We start from the raw sequence: 19,572 nt of genomic DNA, 5'->3' as shown, positions 1-19,572 counted from the left end.
AGAAAGTTTTAAACTTTCCTCTGCACTTTCCTAATATTACAAGTTATTTTAATATTTTTCATAATTCATCATTTCAAATACAGGCATACTTCATTTTACTGCATTTCACTCCATTGCACTTTGCAGACATTGCATTTTTTGCAGATTGAAAGTTTGTGGCAACTAGGCATCCAGCAAGTTTTTCAGCACCATTTTTCCAACAGCATGTGCTCAATTTGTGTCTGTGTCACATTTTGGTAATTCTTGCAATATTTCAAACTTTTCCATTATTATTATATCTGTTATGGTGATCTATGATAAGTATCTTTGATGTTACTATTGTAATTGTTTTGGGGCACCACCAACTGTACCCATAGAAGACAGTGAACTTTATCAATAAATGTCTATGTTCTGACTGCTCCACCGACCAGCAATTCCCCATCTCTCTCCCTCTCCTCAGGCCTCTCCCTGAGACACAACAATATTGAAATTAGGTGAATTAATAACCCTACAGTGGCCTCTGTTTAAGTGAAAGGAAGAGTTGTACATCTCTCATTTTAAATCAAAGCCAAAAATGATTGATTAAACTTAGTGAGGAAGCCATGCCAAATGCCAACATAGGAGACAGGCTGAAAGCTAGGCCTCTTACACCAAACAGCCACATTATAAATGCAAAGGAAAAGTTTTTAAAGGAAGTTAATGTGCTACTCCATCCAGTGTGGTGACCTCTGATGCTTAAAAATAAAAATAAGTGCTACTCAGTGAATACGCAAATGATAAGAAAGCAAAACAGCATTACTGCTCATATGGAGAAAATCTTAATGCTATAGATAGACGATCAAACCAGTCACAACATTTAAGCCAAAGCCTAAATCCAGAGCAAGGCCCTAACTCTCTTCAATCTACGAAGGCTGAGAGAGGTGAGGAAACTGCAGAGGAAAAGTCTGAAATTAGCTGGGGTTGGCTCATGAGGTTTAAGAAAGAAGCTGTCTCTAGAACATAAAAGTGCAAGGTGAGGCAGCAAATGCTGATAGAGAAGCTACAACATAGTAACATCAAAGATTAATGGGGAAAAAAAAAAAGAAGCTGCAACAACTTACCCAGAACATCTAGCTAAGAGAATTGATGAAGGTGGCTATACTCAAAAATCAATTTTCATGTAGATAAGACAGCCTTCTATTGGAATAAGGTGGCTTCTAGGACTTTCATAGCTAGACAAGAGATGTCAATGCCTGGCTTCAAAGGACAGGCGGACTCTTTTTAGAGGCCAGTGTAGCTGGGGTCTTATTTATTTATTTAACAATAAATCTTATTATTTATTTATTTATTTATTTGACAAGGTCTTGCTCTGTCACCCAGGCTGGAGTACAGTGGCGCAATCATGGCTCATGGCAGCCTCAGCCTCTGGGCTCAAGCAATCCTCCTGCCTCAGCCTCCCAAGTAGCTGGTGCCCACCACCATGCCTGGCAAGTTTTTGTATTTTTTGTAGAGATAGGGTTTCACCATGTTCCCCAGGCTGGTCTGGAACTCCTAGGTTTAAGCAATCCACCCACCTTGGCCTCTGAAAGTACTGGGATTACAGGTATGAGCAACCACAGGGCCAATGCTCATTGCTCACTGCCCATTCTGAAGATCCTGGGGCCTTTAAAAATTATGCTAAATTTATTTTGCCTGTGCTCTAGAAAAGGAACAACAAAGCCTGGATGACAGTACATCTGTTTACAGCATGGTTTCCTGAGTATTTTAGGCCCACTGTTGAGACCTACTGCTCAGAAAAAAAAGATTCCTTTCAAAATATTATACTCGTTGACAATGCACCTGGTCAACCAAGAGTTCTGGTGGAGATGCACAAGGAGATGAATGTTGTTTTCAGGCCTGCTAAAACAGCATCCATTCTGCAGCCCATGAATCAAGGAGGGATTTCAACTTTTAACTCTTATTATTTAAGAAATACATTTCATAAGGCTATAGTTGCCATAGATAGCAATTCCTCTGATGGATTTGGGCAAAATAAATTTAAAACCTTCTGGAAAGGATTTACCATTCTAGATGACTTTAAAAATATCTGTGATTCATGGCAGGTGGTCAAAATATCAACATTAATAGGCGTTTGGAATAAGCTGACTCCAACCCTCGTGGATGACTTTGAGGAATTCAAGACCTCAATGGAGGATGGAACTGCGGATGTGGTAGAAATAGCAAGAAAACTAGGATTAGAAGTGGAGTCTGAAGATAGGACTGAATTGCTACAATCTCATGATAAAACTTGAAGAGATGAGGAGTTGATTTTTATGGATTAGCAAAGAAAGTAGGTTTTTGAGATGGCATCTACGCCTGGTGAAGATGCTGTGAACATTGTTGAAATGACGACAAAGGATTTAGAATATTCCATAAACTTAGTTGATAATGCAGCAGCAGGGTTTGAGAGGATTGACTCCAACTTTGAAAGAAGTTCTACTGTGGGTAAAATGCTATCAAACAGCATTGCATGCTACAGAGAATTCTTTCATGAAAGGAATTAAGAAACTGTGGGCCACAGGCCAGGTGTGGTGGCTCATGCCTGTAATCCCAGCACTTTGGAAGGCCAAGGTGGGCAGATCACTTGAGGTCAGGAGTTCAAGACCAGCCTGACCAACATGGTGAAACGCTGTCTCTACTAAAAATACAAAAATTAGCTGGGCATGTGGAGCACGCCTGTAATCCCAGTTATTCGGCGAGAGGCTGCAGTGGGAGAATAGCTTGAACCTGGTAGATGGAGGTTGCAGTGAGCTGAGATCACGCCACTGCACTCCCGCCTGGGTGACAGAGTGAGACTCCATCTCAAAAAAAAAAGAAAGAAAAGAAAAGAGAAGAGAAAAGAAAAGAAAAACGAAACGAAACTGTGGGCCACGCATGGTGGTTCACGACTCACAACACTTTTGGGGGCCAAGACAGTAGGATCACTTGAGCCCAGGAGTTTGAGACCAGCCCATGCAACATAGTGAGACCTCATCTCTACAGAAAAAAAAGAAAAAAATTAGCCAGGTATGGTGGCACATGCCTGTATTCCCAGCTACTTGGAAGGCTGAGCTGGGAGGATCACTTGAGCCTGGGAGGTCAAGGCTGCAGTGAGCCATGGTCTCACCACCACACTCCAGCCTGGGTGACAGAGCAATACTCTGTCTCAAAGAAATTGCCAGAGCCACCCCAACCCTCAGTAACTACCATCCTGATCAGTCAGCAGCCATCAACATCAAGGCAAGACCCTCTACCAGCAAAAAGATTACAACTCACTGAAGGCTCAGATGATCGTTAGCATTTTTTAGCAATAAAGTATTTTTAAATTAAGGTATATACATTTTTTAAACATAATGCTACTGCATACTTAATAAACTACAATATAGTATAACTTCTGTATGCACTGGGAAACCAAAATATTCACGTGATTTGCTACACTGCGATATTTGCTTTATCACAGTGGTCTGGAACCAAACCTGTAGTATCTTTGAGGTATGCCTGTACTAAGTACTCACAGGGTCTGGGCAATTGCCCCCACCTTTGAATTGTGCATCTCAAACCATCTAAAATGGAATTATTAGAGGACGACGATCTCAAATCCAAACTATCATCTCAGCAGAGCTAAGTCTGAACTAAGCAGTCATATCGATATGTTTGGCCAAAGGTTAGATCAATTCAAGAGTACACTGTCCTAGCCAGCCACAGTATCTTACATCTGTAATCCCAACACTCTGGGAGGCCAAAGCGGGCAAATCAGCTGAGGTCGGGAATTTGAGACCAGCCTGGCCAACGTGGTAAAACCTCGTTTCCACTAAAAATACAAAAATTAGCCAGGCGTGGTGGCATGTGCCATAATCCCAGCTACTCGGGAGGCTGAGGCAGGAGAACCACTTGAACCCGGGAGGCAGAGGTTGCAGTGAACCCAGATCATCCCATTGCACTCCAGCCTGGGTGACAGAGTGAGACTCTGTGTCAAAAAAAGCAAAAGGGTACACCATCCCTGCCACCACCTGTTTAATCCATAACTCAGACTGTTTAAACTGCTCTGTCCCAGTCATGTGAGTGACACCTGTGGGAGTCCCACAGACCACAGCATCTACAGGCACTCAGGAGTGGATGCAAAGCCAGCGCCGAGCACTGCCCTTGGAGGAGCTATGTGCACTAAAGGTGCTGTGCCCTCACTGACAACAGTCACAGCTCTTAGAGTCAGGATTTACCTCTCTTACATAAGCAGTGTGAATGCATCCTACCCTTCTGTTTTCTGAACCACCCCACAGAAATTGTCAGTCATTGATGAAAGAGAAACTTTTCATCAATATAACATATTTTCCAGGGGCATTACTAGTCTAAATAATGGTAAATTATAATTTTAGTAATCCAGATATGTTTAAATTGCCTCTGTAATAAATAAATACTTCCTTTGGAAGAAGAAAAATGGCCGGGCACGGTGGCTCACACCTGTAATCCCAGCACTTTGGGAGGCCGAGGCGGGTGGATTACCTGAAGTCAGGAGTTTGAGACCAGCCTGGCCAACATGGTGAAACCCATTTCTACTAAAAATACAAAATTAGCCAGGCATGGTAGTGCATGCCTGTAATCCCAGCTACACGGGAGACTGAGGCAGGAAAATCATTTGAACTCAGGAGGCGGAGGTTGCAGTGAGCCGAGATCATGCCATTGCACTCCAGCCTAGGTGACAAGAGCAAAACTCTGTCTCAAAAGGAAAAATGCTATGATTTTGGTGCCAAGCAACTATCTGTCCACTGGGATTTCTATCGTGAGGTTTGGTGGTGAGACTGGCCCAAGGATAACTAGGTTTAGGCCATCTGAAAAGCATAATCAACACTAGTTATATTTCCCCGCCTCCCTATAAACATCACAGAGGGCAAAGTTGATTTTCACTGAAGCAGCCATTAAATGCTATGTCGCTTACAATATGATCAAGATCATGATTTTCCATTTCAAAGTTGATAGCGTATTAATCATAAAATAAATGTACTGAAAAGGAGAAAAGCACTAAATAATTTTTCCTTACCTGTGACATATTTAAAATTTTCAGAGTGAAATTTTCTAATCCTGTAATGTTTCTCTCCTCACAGTTCACCTTTGGGGATTTCAGACTTTCAGTGTTATTGGAGTCCTCGGTCGGGGCTGCGTCAGATTCCGCCACTTCTGGCTCTGTGTAATACTCCTCTTCTCTGTCAGGGAAGTGTGCTCCAGCGCCATCCAGAGAGAAAAGGCTCTCTCGGACGTTGCACCTTGAGTCCTCCGCTCCTCCAGCGCCACAGGTGCCGCCGCTAGGCTCTGAACTCACTTTGTCCTCAGCTTCCCCAGGAATCACAGACAGCATCACCATGTGATTGCCTTGGGTATCCAGCCCCAGCACCGCATTGGCCTCTTCTGCTGCCCTGTCCTGGCCCATCGGGTCATGCAGGAGCTCCTCCTCACCCAGGTACACAGCCCCCACCTGGAGAGGGTGAGCAGGCTGCTCCTCTGACCATAAGCGACCACTTTCCTCTGCAACTAAAACATGACAGCACATTCAGAGTCATATTTGACTTCAAAACAAATGAACCCCAAAGAATTACAGTTCCCCTCTAACACGAAATTTTCCCCTCTGGAGACAAAAAGGTCTCCTTTCATTAAACTATCAGAGAGCTACTCACCATTTCCCAGGTTAGGAAGAAGGTCACAAGCAGGTACTATTAATAAATTAATGAATGTCAAAGAAGGCCGGGCACGGTGGTTCACGCCTGTAATTCTAGTACCTTGGGAGGCCCCAAGTCAGGTGGATCACTTGAGGTCAGGAGTTCAAGACTAGCCTGGCCAACATGGTGAAACCCTGTCTCTATTAAAAATATAAAAATTAGCCGGGCATGGTGGCAGGCACCTGTAATCCCAGCTACTAGGGAGGCTGAGGCAAGAGGATTGCTGGAACCTAGGAGGCGGAGGTTGCAGTGAGCCAAGACTGCGCCACTGCACTCCAGTCTGGGCGACAGAGCAAGACTCCATCTCAAAAAACAAACAAACAAACAAAATAATGAATGTCAAATAATAGAAAAACACACAGCTCTGCCCTAAACTTGCTGCTTGCCATGTGGATTATAACCAAAAACATTCCAGTTCAGATACCTAATTAGGAAAATAGAATATAAACACTTTCATTTTTTGATAAGAGTTTCATTTGTTTGATAATATCCAAGAAAAGGATCATGGTTTTATGCAAGATTCTACTAGAACAAAGCATCTTTGCACACATTATAACAGTCCTGTGAGATGGGCAAGACAAGGGTTACCAAGACCACTGAACAGGTAACGAGGCAAGGCACAGAGAGGCTCAGCACAGTGTCCGATGGTACACAGATAGTAAGCAGCAAAGCCAAGTCTGGGAGCAAAGTTTTCTGGCTGCTACTCCAGAACGAGCCGTAGGCTCCCTGCCATGATACCTCGGGGATGCTGAGCCACGCTGCCTGAAGAACACTGTTCAAGCCACACAGCAGCTCCTTCCTGAGGTGGCCTCTGACAGCTGGACTCTGCTCTCCTGCCTGCCACCCTTGGGCTGCTGCCCTTGGGAGTGCTGGGAGATGGGCTCGGCAGTGCAGAGGCAGCAGCAGGAGGAAGAAGAGAACTTTCCCCTACTTTGGAGCTAGAAGGTGGGTCTTGAGCATAATGCTCAGATAAGGGAAGAGTCCCAGGTAGTCTCGTACATCTATTTACCCAACTCCACTCACCTCCGTAGCAATGCCTCCTGCCCTCCAACTCATCAACTCAACACCAGCTGCCAGACTTTGTGCCAGGCACCAACCAGCAGAAACCAGTGAGGCCAGCAGCCCTCACGAAAGCTCACCATGTGGTTAGGAAACCACCAGCTGGGTGATGAGCTCTGCGTGCCAACAGCATGTCACTGGAGTGTCAGTGACCAACTGACTTCAAAGTTGGGAAAGTCTGGGGGCTTCCTCAGGTACGCACATTTGTATAAGATTTCAAAGAATATCCCTGTAGAGCTTTTTGTTGTTGCTGATGCATAACAGATGTACATGTGATAATCACAAAGCACATGTGATAATCAATATATTCATGCAATTTGTAAAGATCAGATCAATGTATTTGGGATATCCATCACCTTAAATATTTGTCTTTTCTTCAGGCTAGAATCATTCAAATTCTTCTCTTCTAGCTATTTTAAAATATACAATAGGCTATTATGAACTACAGTTACCCTACTGATCTACCACACACTAGGGCATAGAGCTCTGTGGATTCATTCAGAGATTCAAAAACATTATCTGGGAATTCTGCTTCTGGCCAAGATGGAGTAACAAGAACCAGATTTACCTTACCTACTGAAACAACCAAATAAACAGATAATATATATAAAACAACAGTTTCAGGAAATCAGTTATCAGGCAACAGAGGATAGTGACATCCAAGAAACAGGCGACAAATGAAGAGAACCCTACAACTGCTCCAACTTACTGCCTTGATGGCGTTCCCACTGTGGCTCAGGGAGGGGAAATCCAGGCAGAGCCCAGCAGACTCTCCCAGTTGAAGAGATGGAGCTAAGAGTCCAAGGAGACCAAGAAGCCATAGTTTGCAAGACAGAATACTGCAGATGAGAGAAGCTACCTAGAGAGGGGACTCCAGAGATCTGCAGAGGCCCCCCCAAGTATACAGCAGGGTACTGGTCATCACATGCATGTGAGTAAACTACCCAGTGCCAGAGAAAGAACTACCAGAAAGGATGAGAAGGAACAGTACCCAACATTCACACAGAGCAGGGAATGGTACCTCTTCTTACCAGCTAGACTGAAAAACTTCATAATTCACAGGGTATTGAGTAGAGTATACAAAAGAACCTGCCTCAGTAGTGGGACACTATTAACCCTAAAGAAAATAACAGCTTGCTTGCTTAAAAGCAAAACCTGAAAGAATCAAGTTGTTCTCAAGTAACTTCATTGTACCCCAGAACAAAGTTCAAGAATATATATACGGGGCCAGGTGCAGTGGCTCACGCCTGTAATCCTAGCAATTTGGAAGGCCGAGGTGGGTGGATCACCTGAGGTCAGAAGTTTGAGACCAGCCTGACCAACATGGTGAAACCCTGTCTCTATTAAAATATAAAAATTAGCCATGCATGGTGGCAGGCACCTGTAATTTTAGCTACTCGGTAGGCTGAGGCAGGAGAATCACTTGAACCCAGGAGGTGGAGGTTGCAATGAGCCGAGATCGTGCCACTGCACTCCAGCCTGGGCAACAAGAGAGAAATCCGTCTCAGAAAAAAAAAAAAAAAAAGAATATGTATAGGGAATCTAAAATATCCAGCATTCAACAAAGTAAAATTCATGTCTGGCATCCAATAAAAAATTATCAGACATATAAGGAAGCAGGAAAATAGGACACATAATGAGAATAATCAATCAAGCCACACTGACCCAGAACTTGCACCTATGTCAGAATTAGCAGACAAGGATATTAAAACAATAATTGTAACTGTATTGCATTCAAAAAGTAAAGTAGATATCAAGATATAAGATATTTAAAAATATCAAATCGACCTGGGAGGCAGAGGTTGCAGTGAGCCGAGATCAAGCCATCGCACTCCAGCCTGGGCGAAAGAGTGAGACCCTGTCTCAAAAAAATAACTAAATAAAAATAAAAACGATCAAATTGGCCGGGCTCGGTGGCTCACACCTGTAATCTCAGCACTTTGGGAGGCTGAGGCGGGTAGATCACCTGAGGTCGGGAGTTCGAGACCAGCCTGACCAACATGGAGAAACCCCATCTCTACTAAAAATACAAAATTAGCCTGGTGTGGTGGCGCATGCCTGTAATCCCAGCTTTTCGGGAGGCTGAGGCAGGAGAATCGCTTGAACTCAGGAGGCAGAGGTTGTGGTGAGCCAAGATAGTGCCATTGCACTCCAGCCTGGGCAACAAGAGCAAAACTCTGTCTCGGGGAAAAAAAAAGATCAAATTGCATCCTTTTTTTTTTTTCTTTTTGAAACTGAGTCTTGCTCTATCGTCCAGGTTGGAGTGCAGTGGCGCAATCTCAGCTCACTGCAGCCTCCACCTCCCGGGTTCAAGCAATTCTCCTGCCTCACCCTCCCAAGTAGCTGGGATTATAGGTGCCTGCCACCACACCTGACTAATTTTTGTATTTTTTAGTAGAGATGAGGTTTCGCCATGTTGGCCAGGCTGGTCTCGAACTCCTGACCTCGGGTGATCCTCCCGCCTCGGCATCCCAAAGTGCTGGGATTGCAGGCATGAGCCACCGCGCCTGGCTTTCTTTCCTTTTTTTTTTTTTTTGAGATGGAGTCTCCCTTTATTGCCCAGGCTGAGTGCAGTGGCACGATCTCCGCTCACTGCAACCTCCACCTCCCAGGTTCAAGCAATTCTCCTGCCTCAGCTTCCTGAGTAGCTGGGATTACAGGCACCCACCACCACACCCAGCTAATTTTTGTATTTTTTTAGTAGAGATGGGGTTTGGCCATATTGGTCAGGCTGGTCTCAAACTCCTGGCCCCAAGTGATCTGCCTGCCTCAGCCTCCCAAAGTGCTGGGATTACAGGTGTGAGCCACCGAGCCACCAGGCCTAGCCTTTTTCTTTTCTTTTTTTTTTTTTTTGAGACAGGGTCTCGCTCTGTCACCCAGGCTGGAGTACAGTGGCACAACCACCTCCCGGGTTCAAGCGATTCTACCACCTCAGCATCCCAAGCAGCTAGGATTACAGGCATGAGCCACTGCACCCGGCTAATTATTTTGTCTTTGTTTTTTTGGTTTTTTTTTGAGACAGAGTCTTGCTCTGTAGCACAGGCTGGAGTGCAGTGGCACGATCTCACTCACTGCTACCTCCTCCTTCTGGGTTCCGGTTCAAGGAATTCTCCTGCCTCAGCCTCCCGAATAGCTGGGATTACAGGCATGTGCCACCATGCCCAGCTAATTTTTGTATTTTTAGTAGAGACGGGGTTTCATCATGTTGGCCAGGCTGGTCTTGAACTCCTGACCTCGTGATCCACCCGCCTTGGCCTCCCAAAGTGCTGGGATTACAGGCGTGAACCACCATGCCCAGCCTAATTATTTTGTATTTTTGCTAGAGATGGGGTTTTGCCATGTTGGTCAGGCTGGTCTCAAACTCCTGGCCTCAAGTAATCTGCCCGCCTCAGCCTCCCAAATTCTGGGATTACAGGCATGAGCCACCGCGCCCAGCCCAAATCGTACTTTTAAAGACGTAAATTATAATAACTACAATGTCTGAGATGAAAATTGCACTGTATGAGAATAATGGCAAAGTAGACAATACAGAAGAAAATAGTCAACTTGAAGATAGCAATAGAACCTATCCAAAATGAAACACACAGGAAAAAAAAAAGAATGGAAAGAAATTAAGAGCATCAGTGGGCCGTAGGACAATTTCAAGTGGTCTAATGTACAGTAACTGGAGTACTGGCAAGAGAAGAGAGTGGAGGAACAGAAAAATATTTGAAGAAATTATAGCCAAAAACTTTCCAAACTTGGTGAAAACTATAAATCCATAGATCCGAGAAGCTCAACAAAACCCAAACTCAGTGAACTACAACAAAGCACATCACAATCAAATTGCTCAAAACCAGTGACAAAGAAAAAAATCTTTAAAGCAGCCAGAGGAAAAAAAACAAAACATCATGTAGAGAGGAACAAAGGATAACAACAGGTTTCTCACTGGAAACAAAGCAAGCAAGAGTGCGACTCCATCTCAAAAAAAAAAAAAATGATTTTGGCTGGGCATGGTGGCTCACGCCTGTAATCCCAGCACTTTGGGAGACCGAGGCGGGTGGATGACTTGAGGTCAGGAGTTCCAGAACAGCCTAGCCAACATGGTGAAACCCTGTATCTACTAAAAATACAAAAAAAAAAAAAGTAGCCTGGCATGGTAGCGGGCGCCTGTAATTCCAGCTACTCGGGAGGCCGAGGCAAGAGAATCGCTTGAACCCAGGAGGTGGAGGTTGCAGTGACCTGAGATAGTGCCACTGCACTCCAGCCTGGGCTACAGAGCGAGACTCCATCTCAAAAAAAAAAAAAAAAGTGAAATAAATACTTCTTCACTTCTTCAGACATACAAAAGCTAAAAGAATTCATTACCAGCAAACCCACATGACAAAAATCTTCAAGGAACTCCTTCAGGCAGAAGAAAAATGTTAACAGATGGAAATATGGATCCACATAAAGAAACAGAGAAACCAAAATGGTAACTACATGGATAAATATACACAATTCTTTCCAAAAATCTAGCTATAAAGGGGGCGAGGAAGGTAGGGTAGATTCGCTACAGGCAAGGAAGACTAAGGGAGGTTTCTATTTTGGTATTTGGAACATAGGAGCAATTTGAGGATACATAAAGCTGATGAGAAAGCAGGTAAGAAGGGGCTGGGCGCATGGCTCACACCTGTAATCCCAGTACTTTGGGAGGCCAAGGAGGGCGGATCCCTTGAGGTCAGGAGTTCAAGACCAGCTTGGCCAACATGTTGAAACCCCGTCTGTACTAAAAATACAAAAATTAGCCAGATGTGGCAGCATGCACCGGTAATCCCAGCTACTTGGGAGGCTGAGGCGGGAGAATCACTTGAACCTGGGAGGCAGAGGCTGCAGTGAGCCGAGAATCACGCCACTGCACTCCAGCCTGGGTGACAGAGCAAGGCTCTGTATCCAAAAAAAAAAGTATCCAAAAAAAAAAAAAAAAAAAGGCAGGTAAGAAGGGAGAGGTGGCAATGGAGGTTACATAGGACAGAGTTTAAGGCTTGGGCAGCAAAGTGAGTCTTTAGCAGAAGGTCAAGCACTTCTGTGACTACAATCCAGAGAAGCGGCTGGGTGCCTGGGAAGGGAGCTTTGCCAAATTGGTGGAGGGGCGGGATCACATTGGCGGTATTTCTATAGCCTTTTATTTCTATAGCCTTTGGTTAATGAGTGTGTATTGCCTGTATGATCAGAAGAAAAAACAAACACACATGTTTTCTGTGTCAGCCACAAGACAAAGCAGGAAATGAAGCCAGAGAGGCTAAGAGTCTGGAAAAGAAAGGATGCCAGTTTTGGGGTCCAACCCTACTCCCAAACACCACAGCTCTTCAGAGATTTGCTCTTGCTACCTAATCAACATTCTAGGTTCCACAAGTAAATGAAGAATGCCAAAACGAAGAATCTCAGGATAAAAAAATCAGGGCACAAATTTTAATCTGGTTCTCTCTGATGACCCTCAGATAGCCCCTGCACAAAATCAAAAGGGAGTGTTAAGTGGTGCATGGAGCTGGTATTTTAAGTTCAAGAGTGTTGTCCCCTCCATCCCCCTGCACATTGTAAAAATATTTAAGTACACAGTACAGATTAGGAACAAAAAAATCTTCCTTCAGGTACCAACGTTTTCATTTAGGAATTAGGAAGAAAAGAAACACTGAATTATTCCACACGAAGATAAAAATGTCATACTATGTGACAGTCATTGAACCCTCCCTTGGTAATGTGCCTTTGTTTTTTATTTTCTTTGAGACAGAGTCTTGCTCTGTTGTCCGGGCTGGAGTGCAGTGGCACGATCTCAGCTCACTGCAGCCTCCATCTCCTGGGTTCAAGCAATTCTCCTGCCTTAGCCTCCCAAATAGCTGGGATTACAGATGCGCACCACCACACCTGGCTACTTTTTTAATTTTTAGTAGAGATGGGGTTTCACCATGTTGGCCAGGCTGGTCTCAAACTTCTGGCCTCAAATGATCCCGCCACCTCGGCCTCCCAGTGTGCTGGGATTACAGGCGTGAGCCACTGCACCCGACTGGTAATGTGCCTTTTAAGAGACCGCAGTTTGAGCTATACATAAAGTGATAATTATTGCATCACTGGCAGCAAAGAAGTTGTCTGAAGGACAAGTGTGAGGGCACCATGCCAATTCTGCCAGGGAGCCCTAGCCTAGGTCAGCACCTTCACACCCTTCCAGCTTTTCTCAGAAGGCTCTTTACCAGCTGCAGGTGTTTTCACAATGGCTTCTGGCAGGAAAGCCAAATGAGGAGGGACCAAAAACAGTCAAGGGTTGGAGGGACAGCAATCCATATTTTCCATAGGCAATACTGTGTGCTCATTTAGCAAATGGAGACAATACCACCAAAATGTAGAAAATTATGAGGCTACTGTGAAGATTAAATGAGAAAAGATGTGTATGGTCCCTGCCACAGGTTAAACACTCCATAAATGGCTGTGGTGATGATGATCATGATGATGATGAGTGGTGTTTACAATTCAAAGAGATGGAAAGGCACAATAACTAAGTTCTATTAATTAACCTGCACACTGGGCTTGCTGGTTCATACCTGTAATCCTAACACTTTGGGAGGCCAAGGCGGGCAGATTACTTGAGGTCAGGAATTCAAGACCAGCCTGGCCAACATGGTGAAACCCCATCTCTACTAAAAAATACAAAAATTAGGCCAGGCGCAGTGGCTTACGCCTGTAATCCCAGCACTTTGGGAGGCCAAGGCGGGCAGATCACTTGAGGTCAGGAGTTCGAGACCAGCCTGGCCAACATGGTGAAACCCCATCTCTACTAAAAATACCAAAAATTAGCCGGGGTGTAGTGACGGGAGCCTGTAATCCCAGCTACTCAGGAAGCTGAGACAGGAGAATCGCTTGAACCCGGGAGGCAGAGGTTGCAATGAGCCAAGATCGCACCATTGTTCCAGCCTGAGCAACAAGAGCAAAACTCCATCTCAAAAAAAAAAAAAATTAGCCAGGCATGGTGGCACATGCCTGTAATCCCAGCTACTCAGGAGGCTGAGGCAGGAGAATCATTTGAACCCAGGAGGTGGAGGCTGCAGTGAGCCAAGATGGTGCCACTGCACTCCAGCCTGGGTGACAAGAGCAAGACTCCTTCTCAAAAAAAAAAAAAAATTTCACCTGCTAAACACATTCACAATCCATCTACTTTCCCCATCCCAACTAACACTTCTCAACAAAGGCCACAGCCAATTCTTGTCTGGGCAACTACTGTAGCCACCTAAACTGGTCTCCCTGGTCAGCCTGCTATCCCCCCTCCAGACCCTGACCTTCACAGCAATACAAGTGAAACTGAAAGATAAAAGGCATATCTGATCATGTCACTCCCCTGCTAAAACTCTCAGTGGCTTCCCCTACCCTGTGAATGCATCTGCATTCTGTAGCAGAGCTACCAGGCCCCAATGTGGCCTCTGTCTGCACTCTCACCTGTGGCCATCAGATCCCTCTAGTCCCTGATCATTTACACTCCTCCTATCCCCACCTGCCTTAGAGCCTTCCCGAGGGCTGTTTCTCTGCTGGGAAGCTTCCTCCTGCCAAATCCTTCATCCTCCTCATTCAGATCTCACCCTAAATGTCACCTCTGTAAGGACACATTCCCTGACCCTCAGACCAGGGTGGGAGGTCTCCCATTACAGTTCCCAAAAACGCCCTGGGACTCTCCTTGATGCATTTCTCAGTCTTGCAATTTTCTTAGTAATTTGTAGTTATTTAGTGGCTGCCTTCCCCAAAGGCCTGCTGCTCTAACTCACCACTGGATCCCCAGTGCTCAGCACAGTGTTTAGCATATGATGAGTGCTCAGTAAGAATTTGCTAGCTGACTGCCTAGGGAAGAGTGGCATAGGGGTATTGAAGCCAGGAGTTTGCTTCCATTCCTAGACACCTGGATAGCATTGCTACCTCCAGGTTGCTTAGTCTCTCAAGGCCTCAGCACCTGAGGCCAGCATAATCTGCCAGGGGCATCCTCTGCAGGAAAAAAAAAAAAAAAACCTTAGATTTTCAGCTACTCTGAGAAGAAATCAGCTGGTGAAGTTTCTTCTGTCTTCACCCCATTCATGGCCTGGCCATGATGACCAAAGACCCAAGCTGAACCCTGAATCGGCCAGGGTTCTGCCAGGAAACAGCACATTTAACTTGGGCAAGTTGAGGAGAGTTTAATGAAGGGACCACTAATGTGTAGGCTGGGTGTAGAGAAATGAAAAGCAATGGTAAGGAATTCCAAGGCCAGTAACAGTAGAGGAGGAGCCAGTTACCACTCATAGACCTTAAGAGTCTGGAGAGAGAAGTAGTCACAGAACCTTGAAACATCAAGGGTAACACAGAGGGCAGCTTTCTAGAATTCAATGCTTTCCACCGGGGGCAAAGCCAGCCTGCAATAACTTCTCAGGGAGGGAGCGGAGAGAATCAATACCCTGACCTCACTCTCCCCTCATTCCAACACAATGGAAGCAAGACGGTAGGACAGTTGGTATTTATTCCACACAGGACAGCCACACAGGGCACAGAGCAGGGTGGAGGGGCTGAAACAGAAGATATCCAACCCATGCCATCCCCTCTGTGAGGCTAGCAGTTAAGTATAGTGAAAATGCAGAGGTTGGGCTCTGAAGTCAGGCAGACATGGGCTTGAATCAAGGCTCCTCAACTTCTGGTTGTATGACCTTGTCAAAGGACTTATTGGCTCTGAGTCTTAAGTTACTTCTATAAAATGAGCATGATAACATCTACTGCATATGCATTTAAAAATTACTAAGGCCAGGCACGGTGGCTCAAGCCTGTATTCCCAGCACTCTGGGAGGCCGAGGTGGGTGGATCACCTGAGGTCAGGAGTTCCAGACCAGCGTGGCCAACATGGTGGACCATCATCTCTACTAAAAATACAAAAATTAGCCCAGTGTGGTGGCAGGCACCTGTAATCCCAGCTACTCAGGAGGCTGAGGCACGAGAATCGCTTGAACCCGGGAGTCAGAGGTTGCAGTGAGCCAAGATCGCGCCACTGCACTCCAGCCTGGGCAACAGAGCGAGACTCCATCTCAAAAAAAAATAAAAATAAAAATTACATAAACCGGGAGCAGTGGCTCACATCTGTAATCCCAGCACTTTGGGAAACAGGTGGGAGGATCACTTAAGCCCAGGAGTTCAAGGCTGCAGCGAGCCATGATGGGCCACTGCACTCCCGCCTGGGCAACAGAGCAAGCCCTCATCCCTTAAAAAAACAAAAACAAAACAGTAAAGATTCCAAAAGATGATGCTCGTAAAGCACTGAGCACAGCATCTGGTACACAGTGAGTGCTTTCATTCATGGTAATTGTGTTACTATGACTCACCCTTCTCCACAACTCTCTGCTGTCCTGCCTCCATCCAGGACACCCCAGGGAAAAGAAAGACCTGCCTATTCCTGTTAAGGTCTAAATGACAAGCGAGACCGAGGGTCTGGACTTTAACAGGACTATGAGGAGTGGGGTGAAGGAGCATGAAAGTAAGGCCTCCACTCTCCACCCTCGCCATGCCTCTAGAGTGGCTGCCTTCCCTACCGGCAAGTTGGGGGTAACCGGGAGTCTCCCGTGTTTCTCGTCTGTTTTTCATGCAGGGAGCTGAGCAAGACTGGCCTCCTTAAGACAGTGGTCCAGCAGCGTGGACTCCAGACTGGGCTTTGGCGTCAGAGAGACAGGCTTCTGCCACGTATCAGAAGCGCAAACTTAGGCGGGGCCTGAGCATCTTCATCTGTGAAATGGAGACACTAAACGGAACCGATCTGACAGGGTTTGTGGGAGCATTAAATGGGATAATGATGTAAATAAAGCACGATGCACAGTTCCTGGCTCCTAATACGGCCACAACAATGTAGGTATTTGATATAATGTTATTAATAATAAATTGCTTATCACCAGAGGGTATGCCTCAGCAGCGCTTACTGCACTGTCCCTCCTGGCTACCAGCCACGGGCTGAGGGCGGCCTGAACGCGGCCCAACCACCCCCGGGCTCCCGTCCACCGGCCCTCAGCCCACCGGCCCCCTTTCGCGGGCCACCAGCGGGCGGTGCGCGGGGAGAGAAGTCGGGGAGACGCGCCCGGGAAGACGCCAAGAAGGGGCGAGTGCGCGCACCGCCAGCCTTCGCGCAGGTCCAGAGCGTCGCCCGGGTGGACCTCAGCTCGCCCCATCATCTCATGCACCGCCCCCGGCCCACACTCACCCTCCACGCCGCGGACGGGAAGTCCCAGCACCCACAGCAATACTTGCCACCAGCCAAGGAGCCGCATGACGCGGGGCGGTCGTCGACAGGCAGCCGGGACCACTGCCCAGACCGAAAGGCAATCGGCGCACGGCTACGCGAGTCGTGCTGCCAGGCGGAGGAAGGCTGGGGGAGGAGAGCCTGGGAGCGCGGGCGCGGCCCCGCGCCGCCATCTTAACACCTGGCAGCTGTGGCGGGCGCCATCTTGGAGTCGGGCGGACGGCCTCTAGCCGCTGGCCGTCGGCGCTGGACTGGAGACCTCTTTAGGAGCTAAGCGCCAGACGTTGCAGGTCGTTTTGAACTCTGCTGACCCCAGAGTGCAGAGCAGGGCTCTGGCAGAGGCCCATGGCCTCCTTTCTTCCCTCGGAAGTCAGAGCTTGGCTACTTGAAGCACTGCGCCCGCCTAAGGAGGGTTTTCCACGCTTCATTCCCAGAGTCAGAAAGGCCCAGGAGCCTTCCTGTTCTAGTGTCCCATCGAGGTGCAGAAACTTCGGAGGCTGCAAATCTTCTAATCTCTTGCCTAACCTGTGCTCCCCTACCTAGGGTTGCCACATAGAATACCTGATACCCAGTTATATTTGAATTTCACATAATGAATATTTTTTACTATAACCCTTATAGTATAAGGGATATACCTTAAAACTGAGCATCCTGTAACTTCGTGACATCTGGCAACCCTAACCCTACCTATCCACTCAGGGCAGGAGAGGTTGGTTTTAACTGATTTACCTTGCAGGGCAATCTCTTTTTAAGCATGGTTGGGGCTGTAAGCATCATTGGCTCTGGCTCATGGTGGAGGTGGAGCCACCTCGAGCATTAAGTAGATAGGAAAGGGCTTAGAATGAAGAAAGCATAGATGGGGAGATGAGGAACAGGGCTCTGCATTCCCAAGCAAACGCACAGAGCGGGAGTCTTAAGAGAAAATTCTTGGAATAGAGAGGATGACACCACTAATTGGGGTATTTTGGCGGGGGGCCTGCTAAAATGGAATTAAGGCAAGCTTTAAGCAGTCACCAGTGCTAAATCAGTGCAGAGTGCAGCTTTTCAAACTTATGAGGTTGAAAAAATAGAAACTGATTTAAAATACATCAGTCTATTGGTTAACATAGCAATGGTAAGGGGAACCTGGGCTTTTCGGCCGCTTGGTGAATCCCAGCTTCAGCACATGTGATAGTTCACAGTCAGCAGGTTATGTAACTTAAAGTTAAGTTTCTTCAGCTGTAAAGTGGAGATGACGTTATATAGAGTCTTATAGATGAAATGAGATGTAAAGTGATGAGCACAGTGCCCTGGGGCACAGGAAGCATTTCAAAGTGGTAGGCATTATTAATTGAATAATACAATTCTGATGGCGTGGCCATAGTCCCCTTATCTCTATGCCCATCAAAAAGACACTGTTAGGCCAGAAAGATGCATCATTAATCTGTCCCTGTGGATGATTCTTTTATTCTAAATACGTTGGTATGGTTTTGCTGTTGTAGATCCTCAAGTGCCATCTTGTGGGTCCAGAAGAATATGAAACAATGGACATGGATAAAAGAGCCCACAGTTCTAGAGCTTATTACTAGTCATCATTTCGCTAAGTACCTCCCTCACCCCTAACGGTGGAACAACAAACCTTTCCTTTTTAAACTATCTTTCTCATACCCCCATACATGATTTGAAGGTGCATGAAAAGCCAACAGGACAGAGCACCAAGAGGATTTATGACTAATGAAAAGGAAGCTGATCTGGATACTCCAACATGGATGCCTTGTGGTTACTACTCCTTCCTTTTTATTATCTCCTTTCCTTTCCTGTATGTGTGTTTGTTTGATTTTTTTATTTTTTGAGACAAGAGTTTCGCTCTTGTTGCCCAGGCTGGAGTGCAATGGCGCGATCTCGGCTCACTGCAATCTCCACCTCCCCGGGTTCAAGCTATTCTCCTATCTCAGCCTCCCAAGTAGCTGGGATTACAGGCATGCGCCACCATGCCCGACTAATTTTATATTTTTAGTAGAGACGGGGTTTCACCATGTTGGTCAGACTGGTCTCAAACTCCTGACCTCAGGTGATCCACCCGCCTTGGCCTCCCAAAGTGTTGGGATGACAGGCATGAGCCACTGCGCCCGGCCCCTTCCTGTGTTTTTACTTTAGCTCTGTGTTTGGGACAGATACGCTTACAGATGTTAGAATTGGATGTTAGAATTGTCTTTCAATTTTTTTTTTTTTTTAGGCACAGTCTCGCTGTCACCCAGGTGCAATTGCTCAGTTATGGCTCATTGCAGCCGCAACCCCTTGGGCTCAAGCGATCTTCCCACCCCATTTTTAAATTTTTTTCTAGAGATGAGGTCTCACTGTTTGACCCAGATTGATTTCAAACTCCTAGGCTCAAGCAGTCCTCCCGCCTCGGCCTCCCAAAGGGCTGGGATTACAGGCTTGAGCGTCTTTGAATAAATACTGTATATACCCCCTCTAATGACAACAAATGCAGTCCACAGGTTAGAATCCTTATTTAACTGTCTCACCACCAATGTGCACTTCTTTTCAGTGAGAAAACTGCCTTCACAATTGTCGTGGTTTCTATCAAATTTCTGGGGGTGAGGA

The 19,572-nt window shown here is 46.2% G+C and overlaps 1 protein-coding gene across 2 annotated transcripts in view; it reads right to left on the bottom strand.

Annotated features, from left to right (window-relative positions):
• The window catches only part of TXNDC15 (thioredoxin domain containing 15), a 28,539-nt gene extending 11,094 nt beyond the window's left edge, over nucleotides 1-17,445 (bottom strand). The window contains exons 1-2 of one of the 2 annotated variants that reach the window (XM_008954640.4): nucleotides 16,948-17,445; nucleotides 5,012-5,499 (exon numbers count right to left, since the gene is read on the bottom strand). In XM_008954640.4, coding sequence (XP_008952888.2) covers nucleotides 5,012-5,499; nucleotides 16,948-17,014 — 555 coding nt within the window. In that variant the 5' untranslated portion in view covers nucleotides 17,015-17,445. The remainder of the gene's footprint in view (nucleotides 1-5,011; nucleotides 5,500-16,947) is intronic. The other variant, XM_057302346.2, reaches the window with a different exon arrangement.
• Between the last annotated feature and the right edge of the window lie 2,127 nt (nucleotides 17,446-19,572).

This window comes from Pan paniscus, chromosome 4, assembly GCF_029289425.2.
Source record: "Pan paniscus chromosome 4, NHGRI_mPanPan1-v2.0_pri, whole genome shotgun sequence".
NCBI classification, from domain to species: Eukaryota; Metazoa; Chordata; class Mammalia; order Primates; family Hominidae; genus Pan; species Pan paniscus.
Note: the sequence above shows the minus strand (reverse complement) of the source record. Positions and strands in the feature narration are given on the sequence as shown.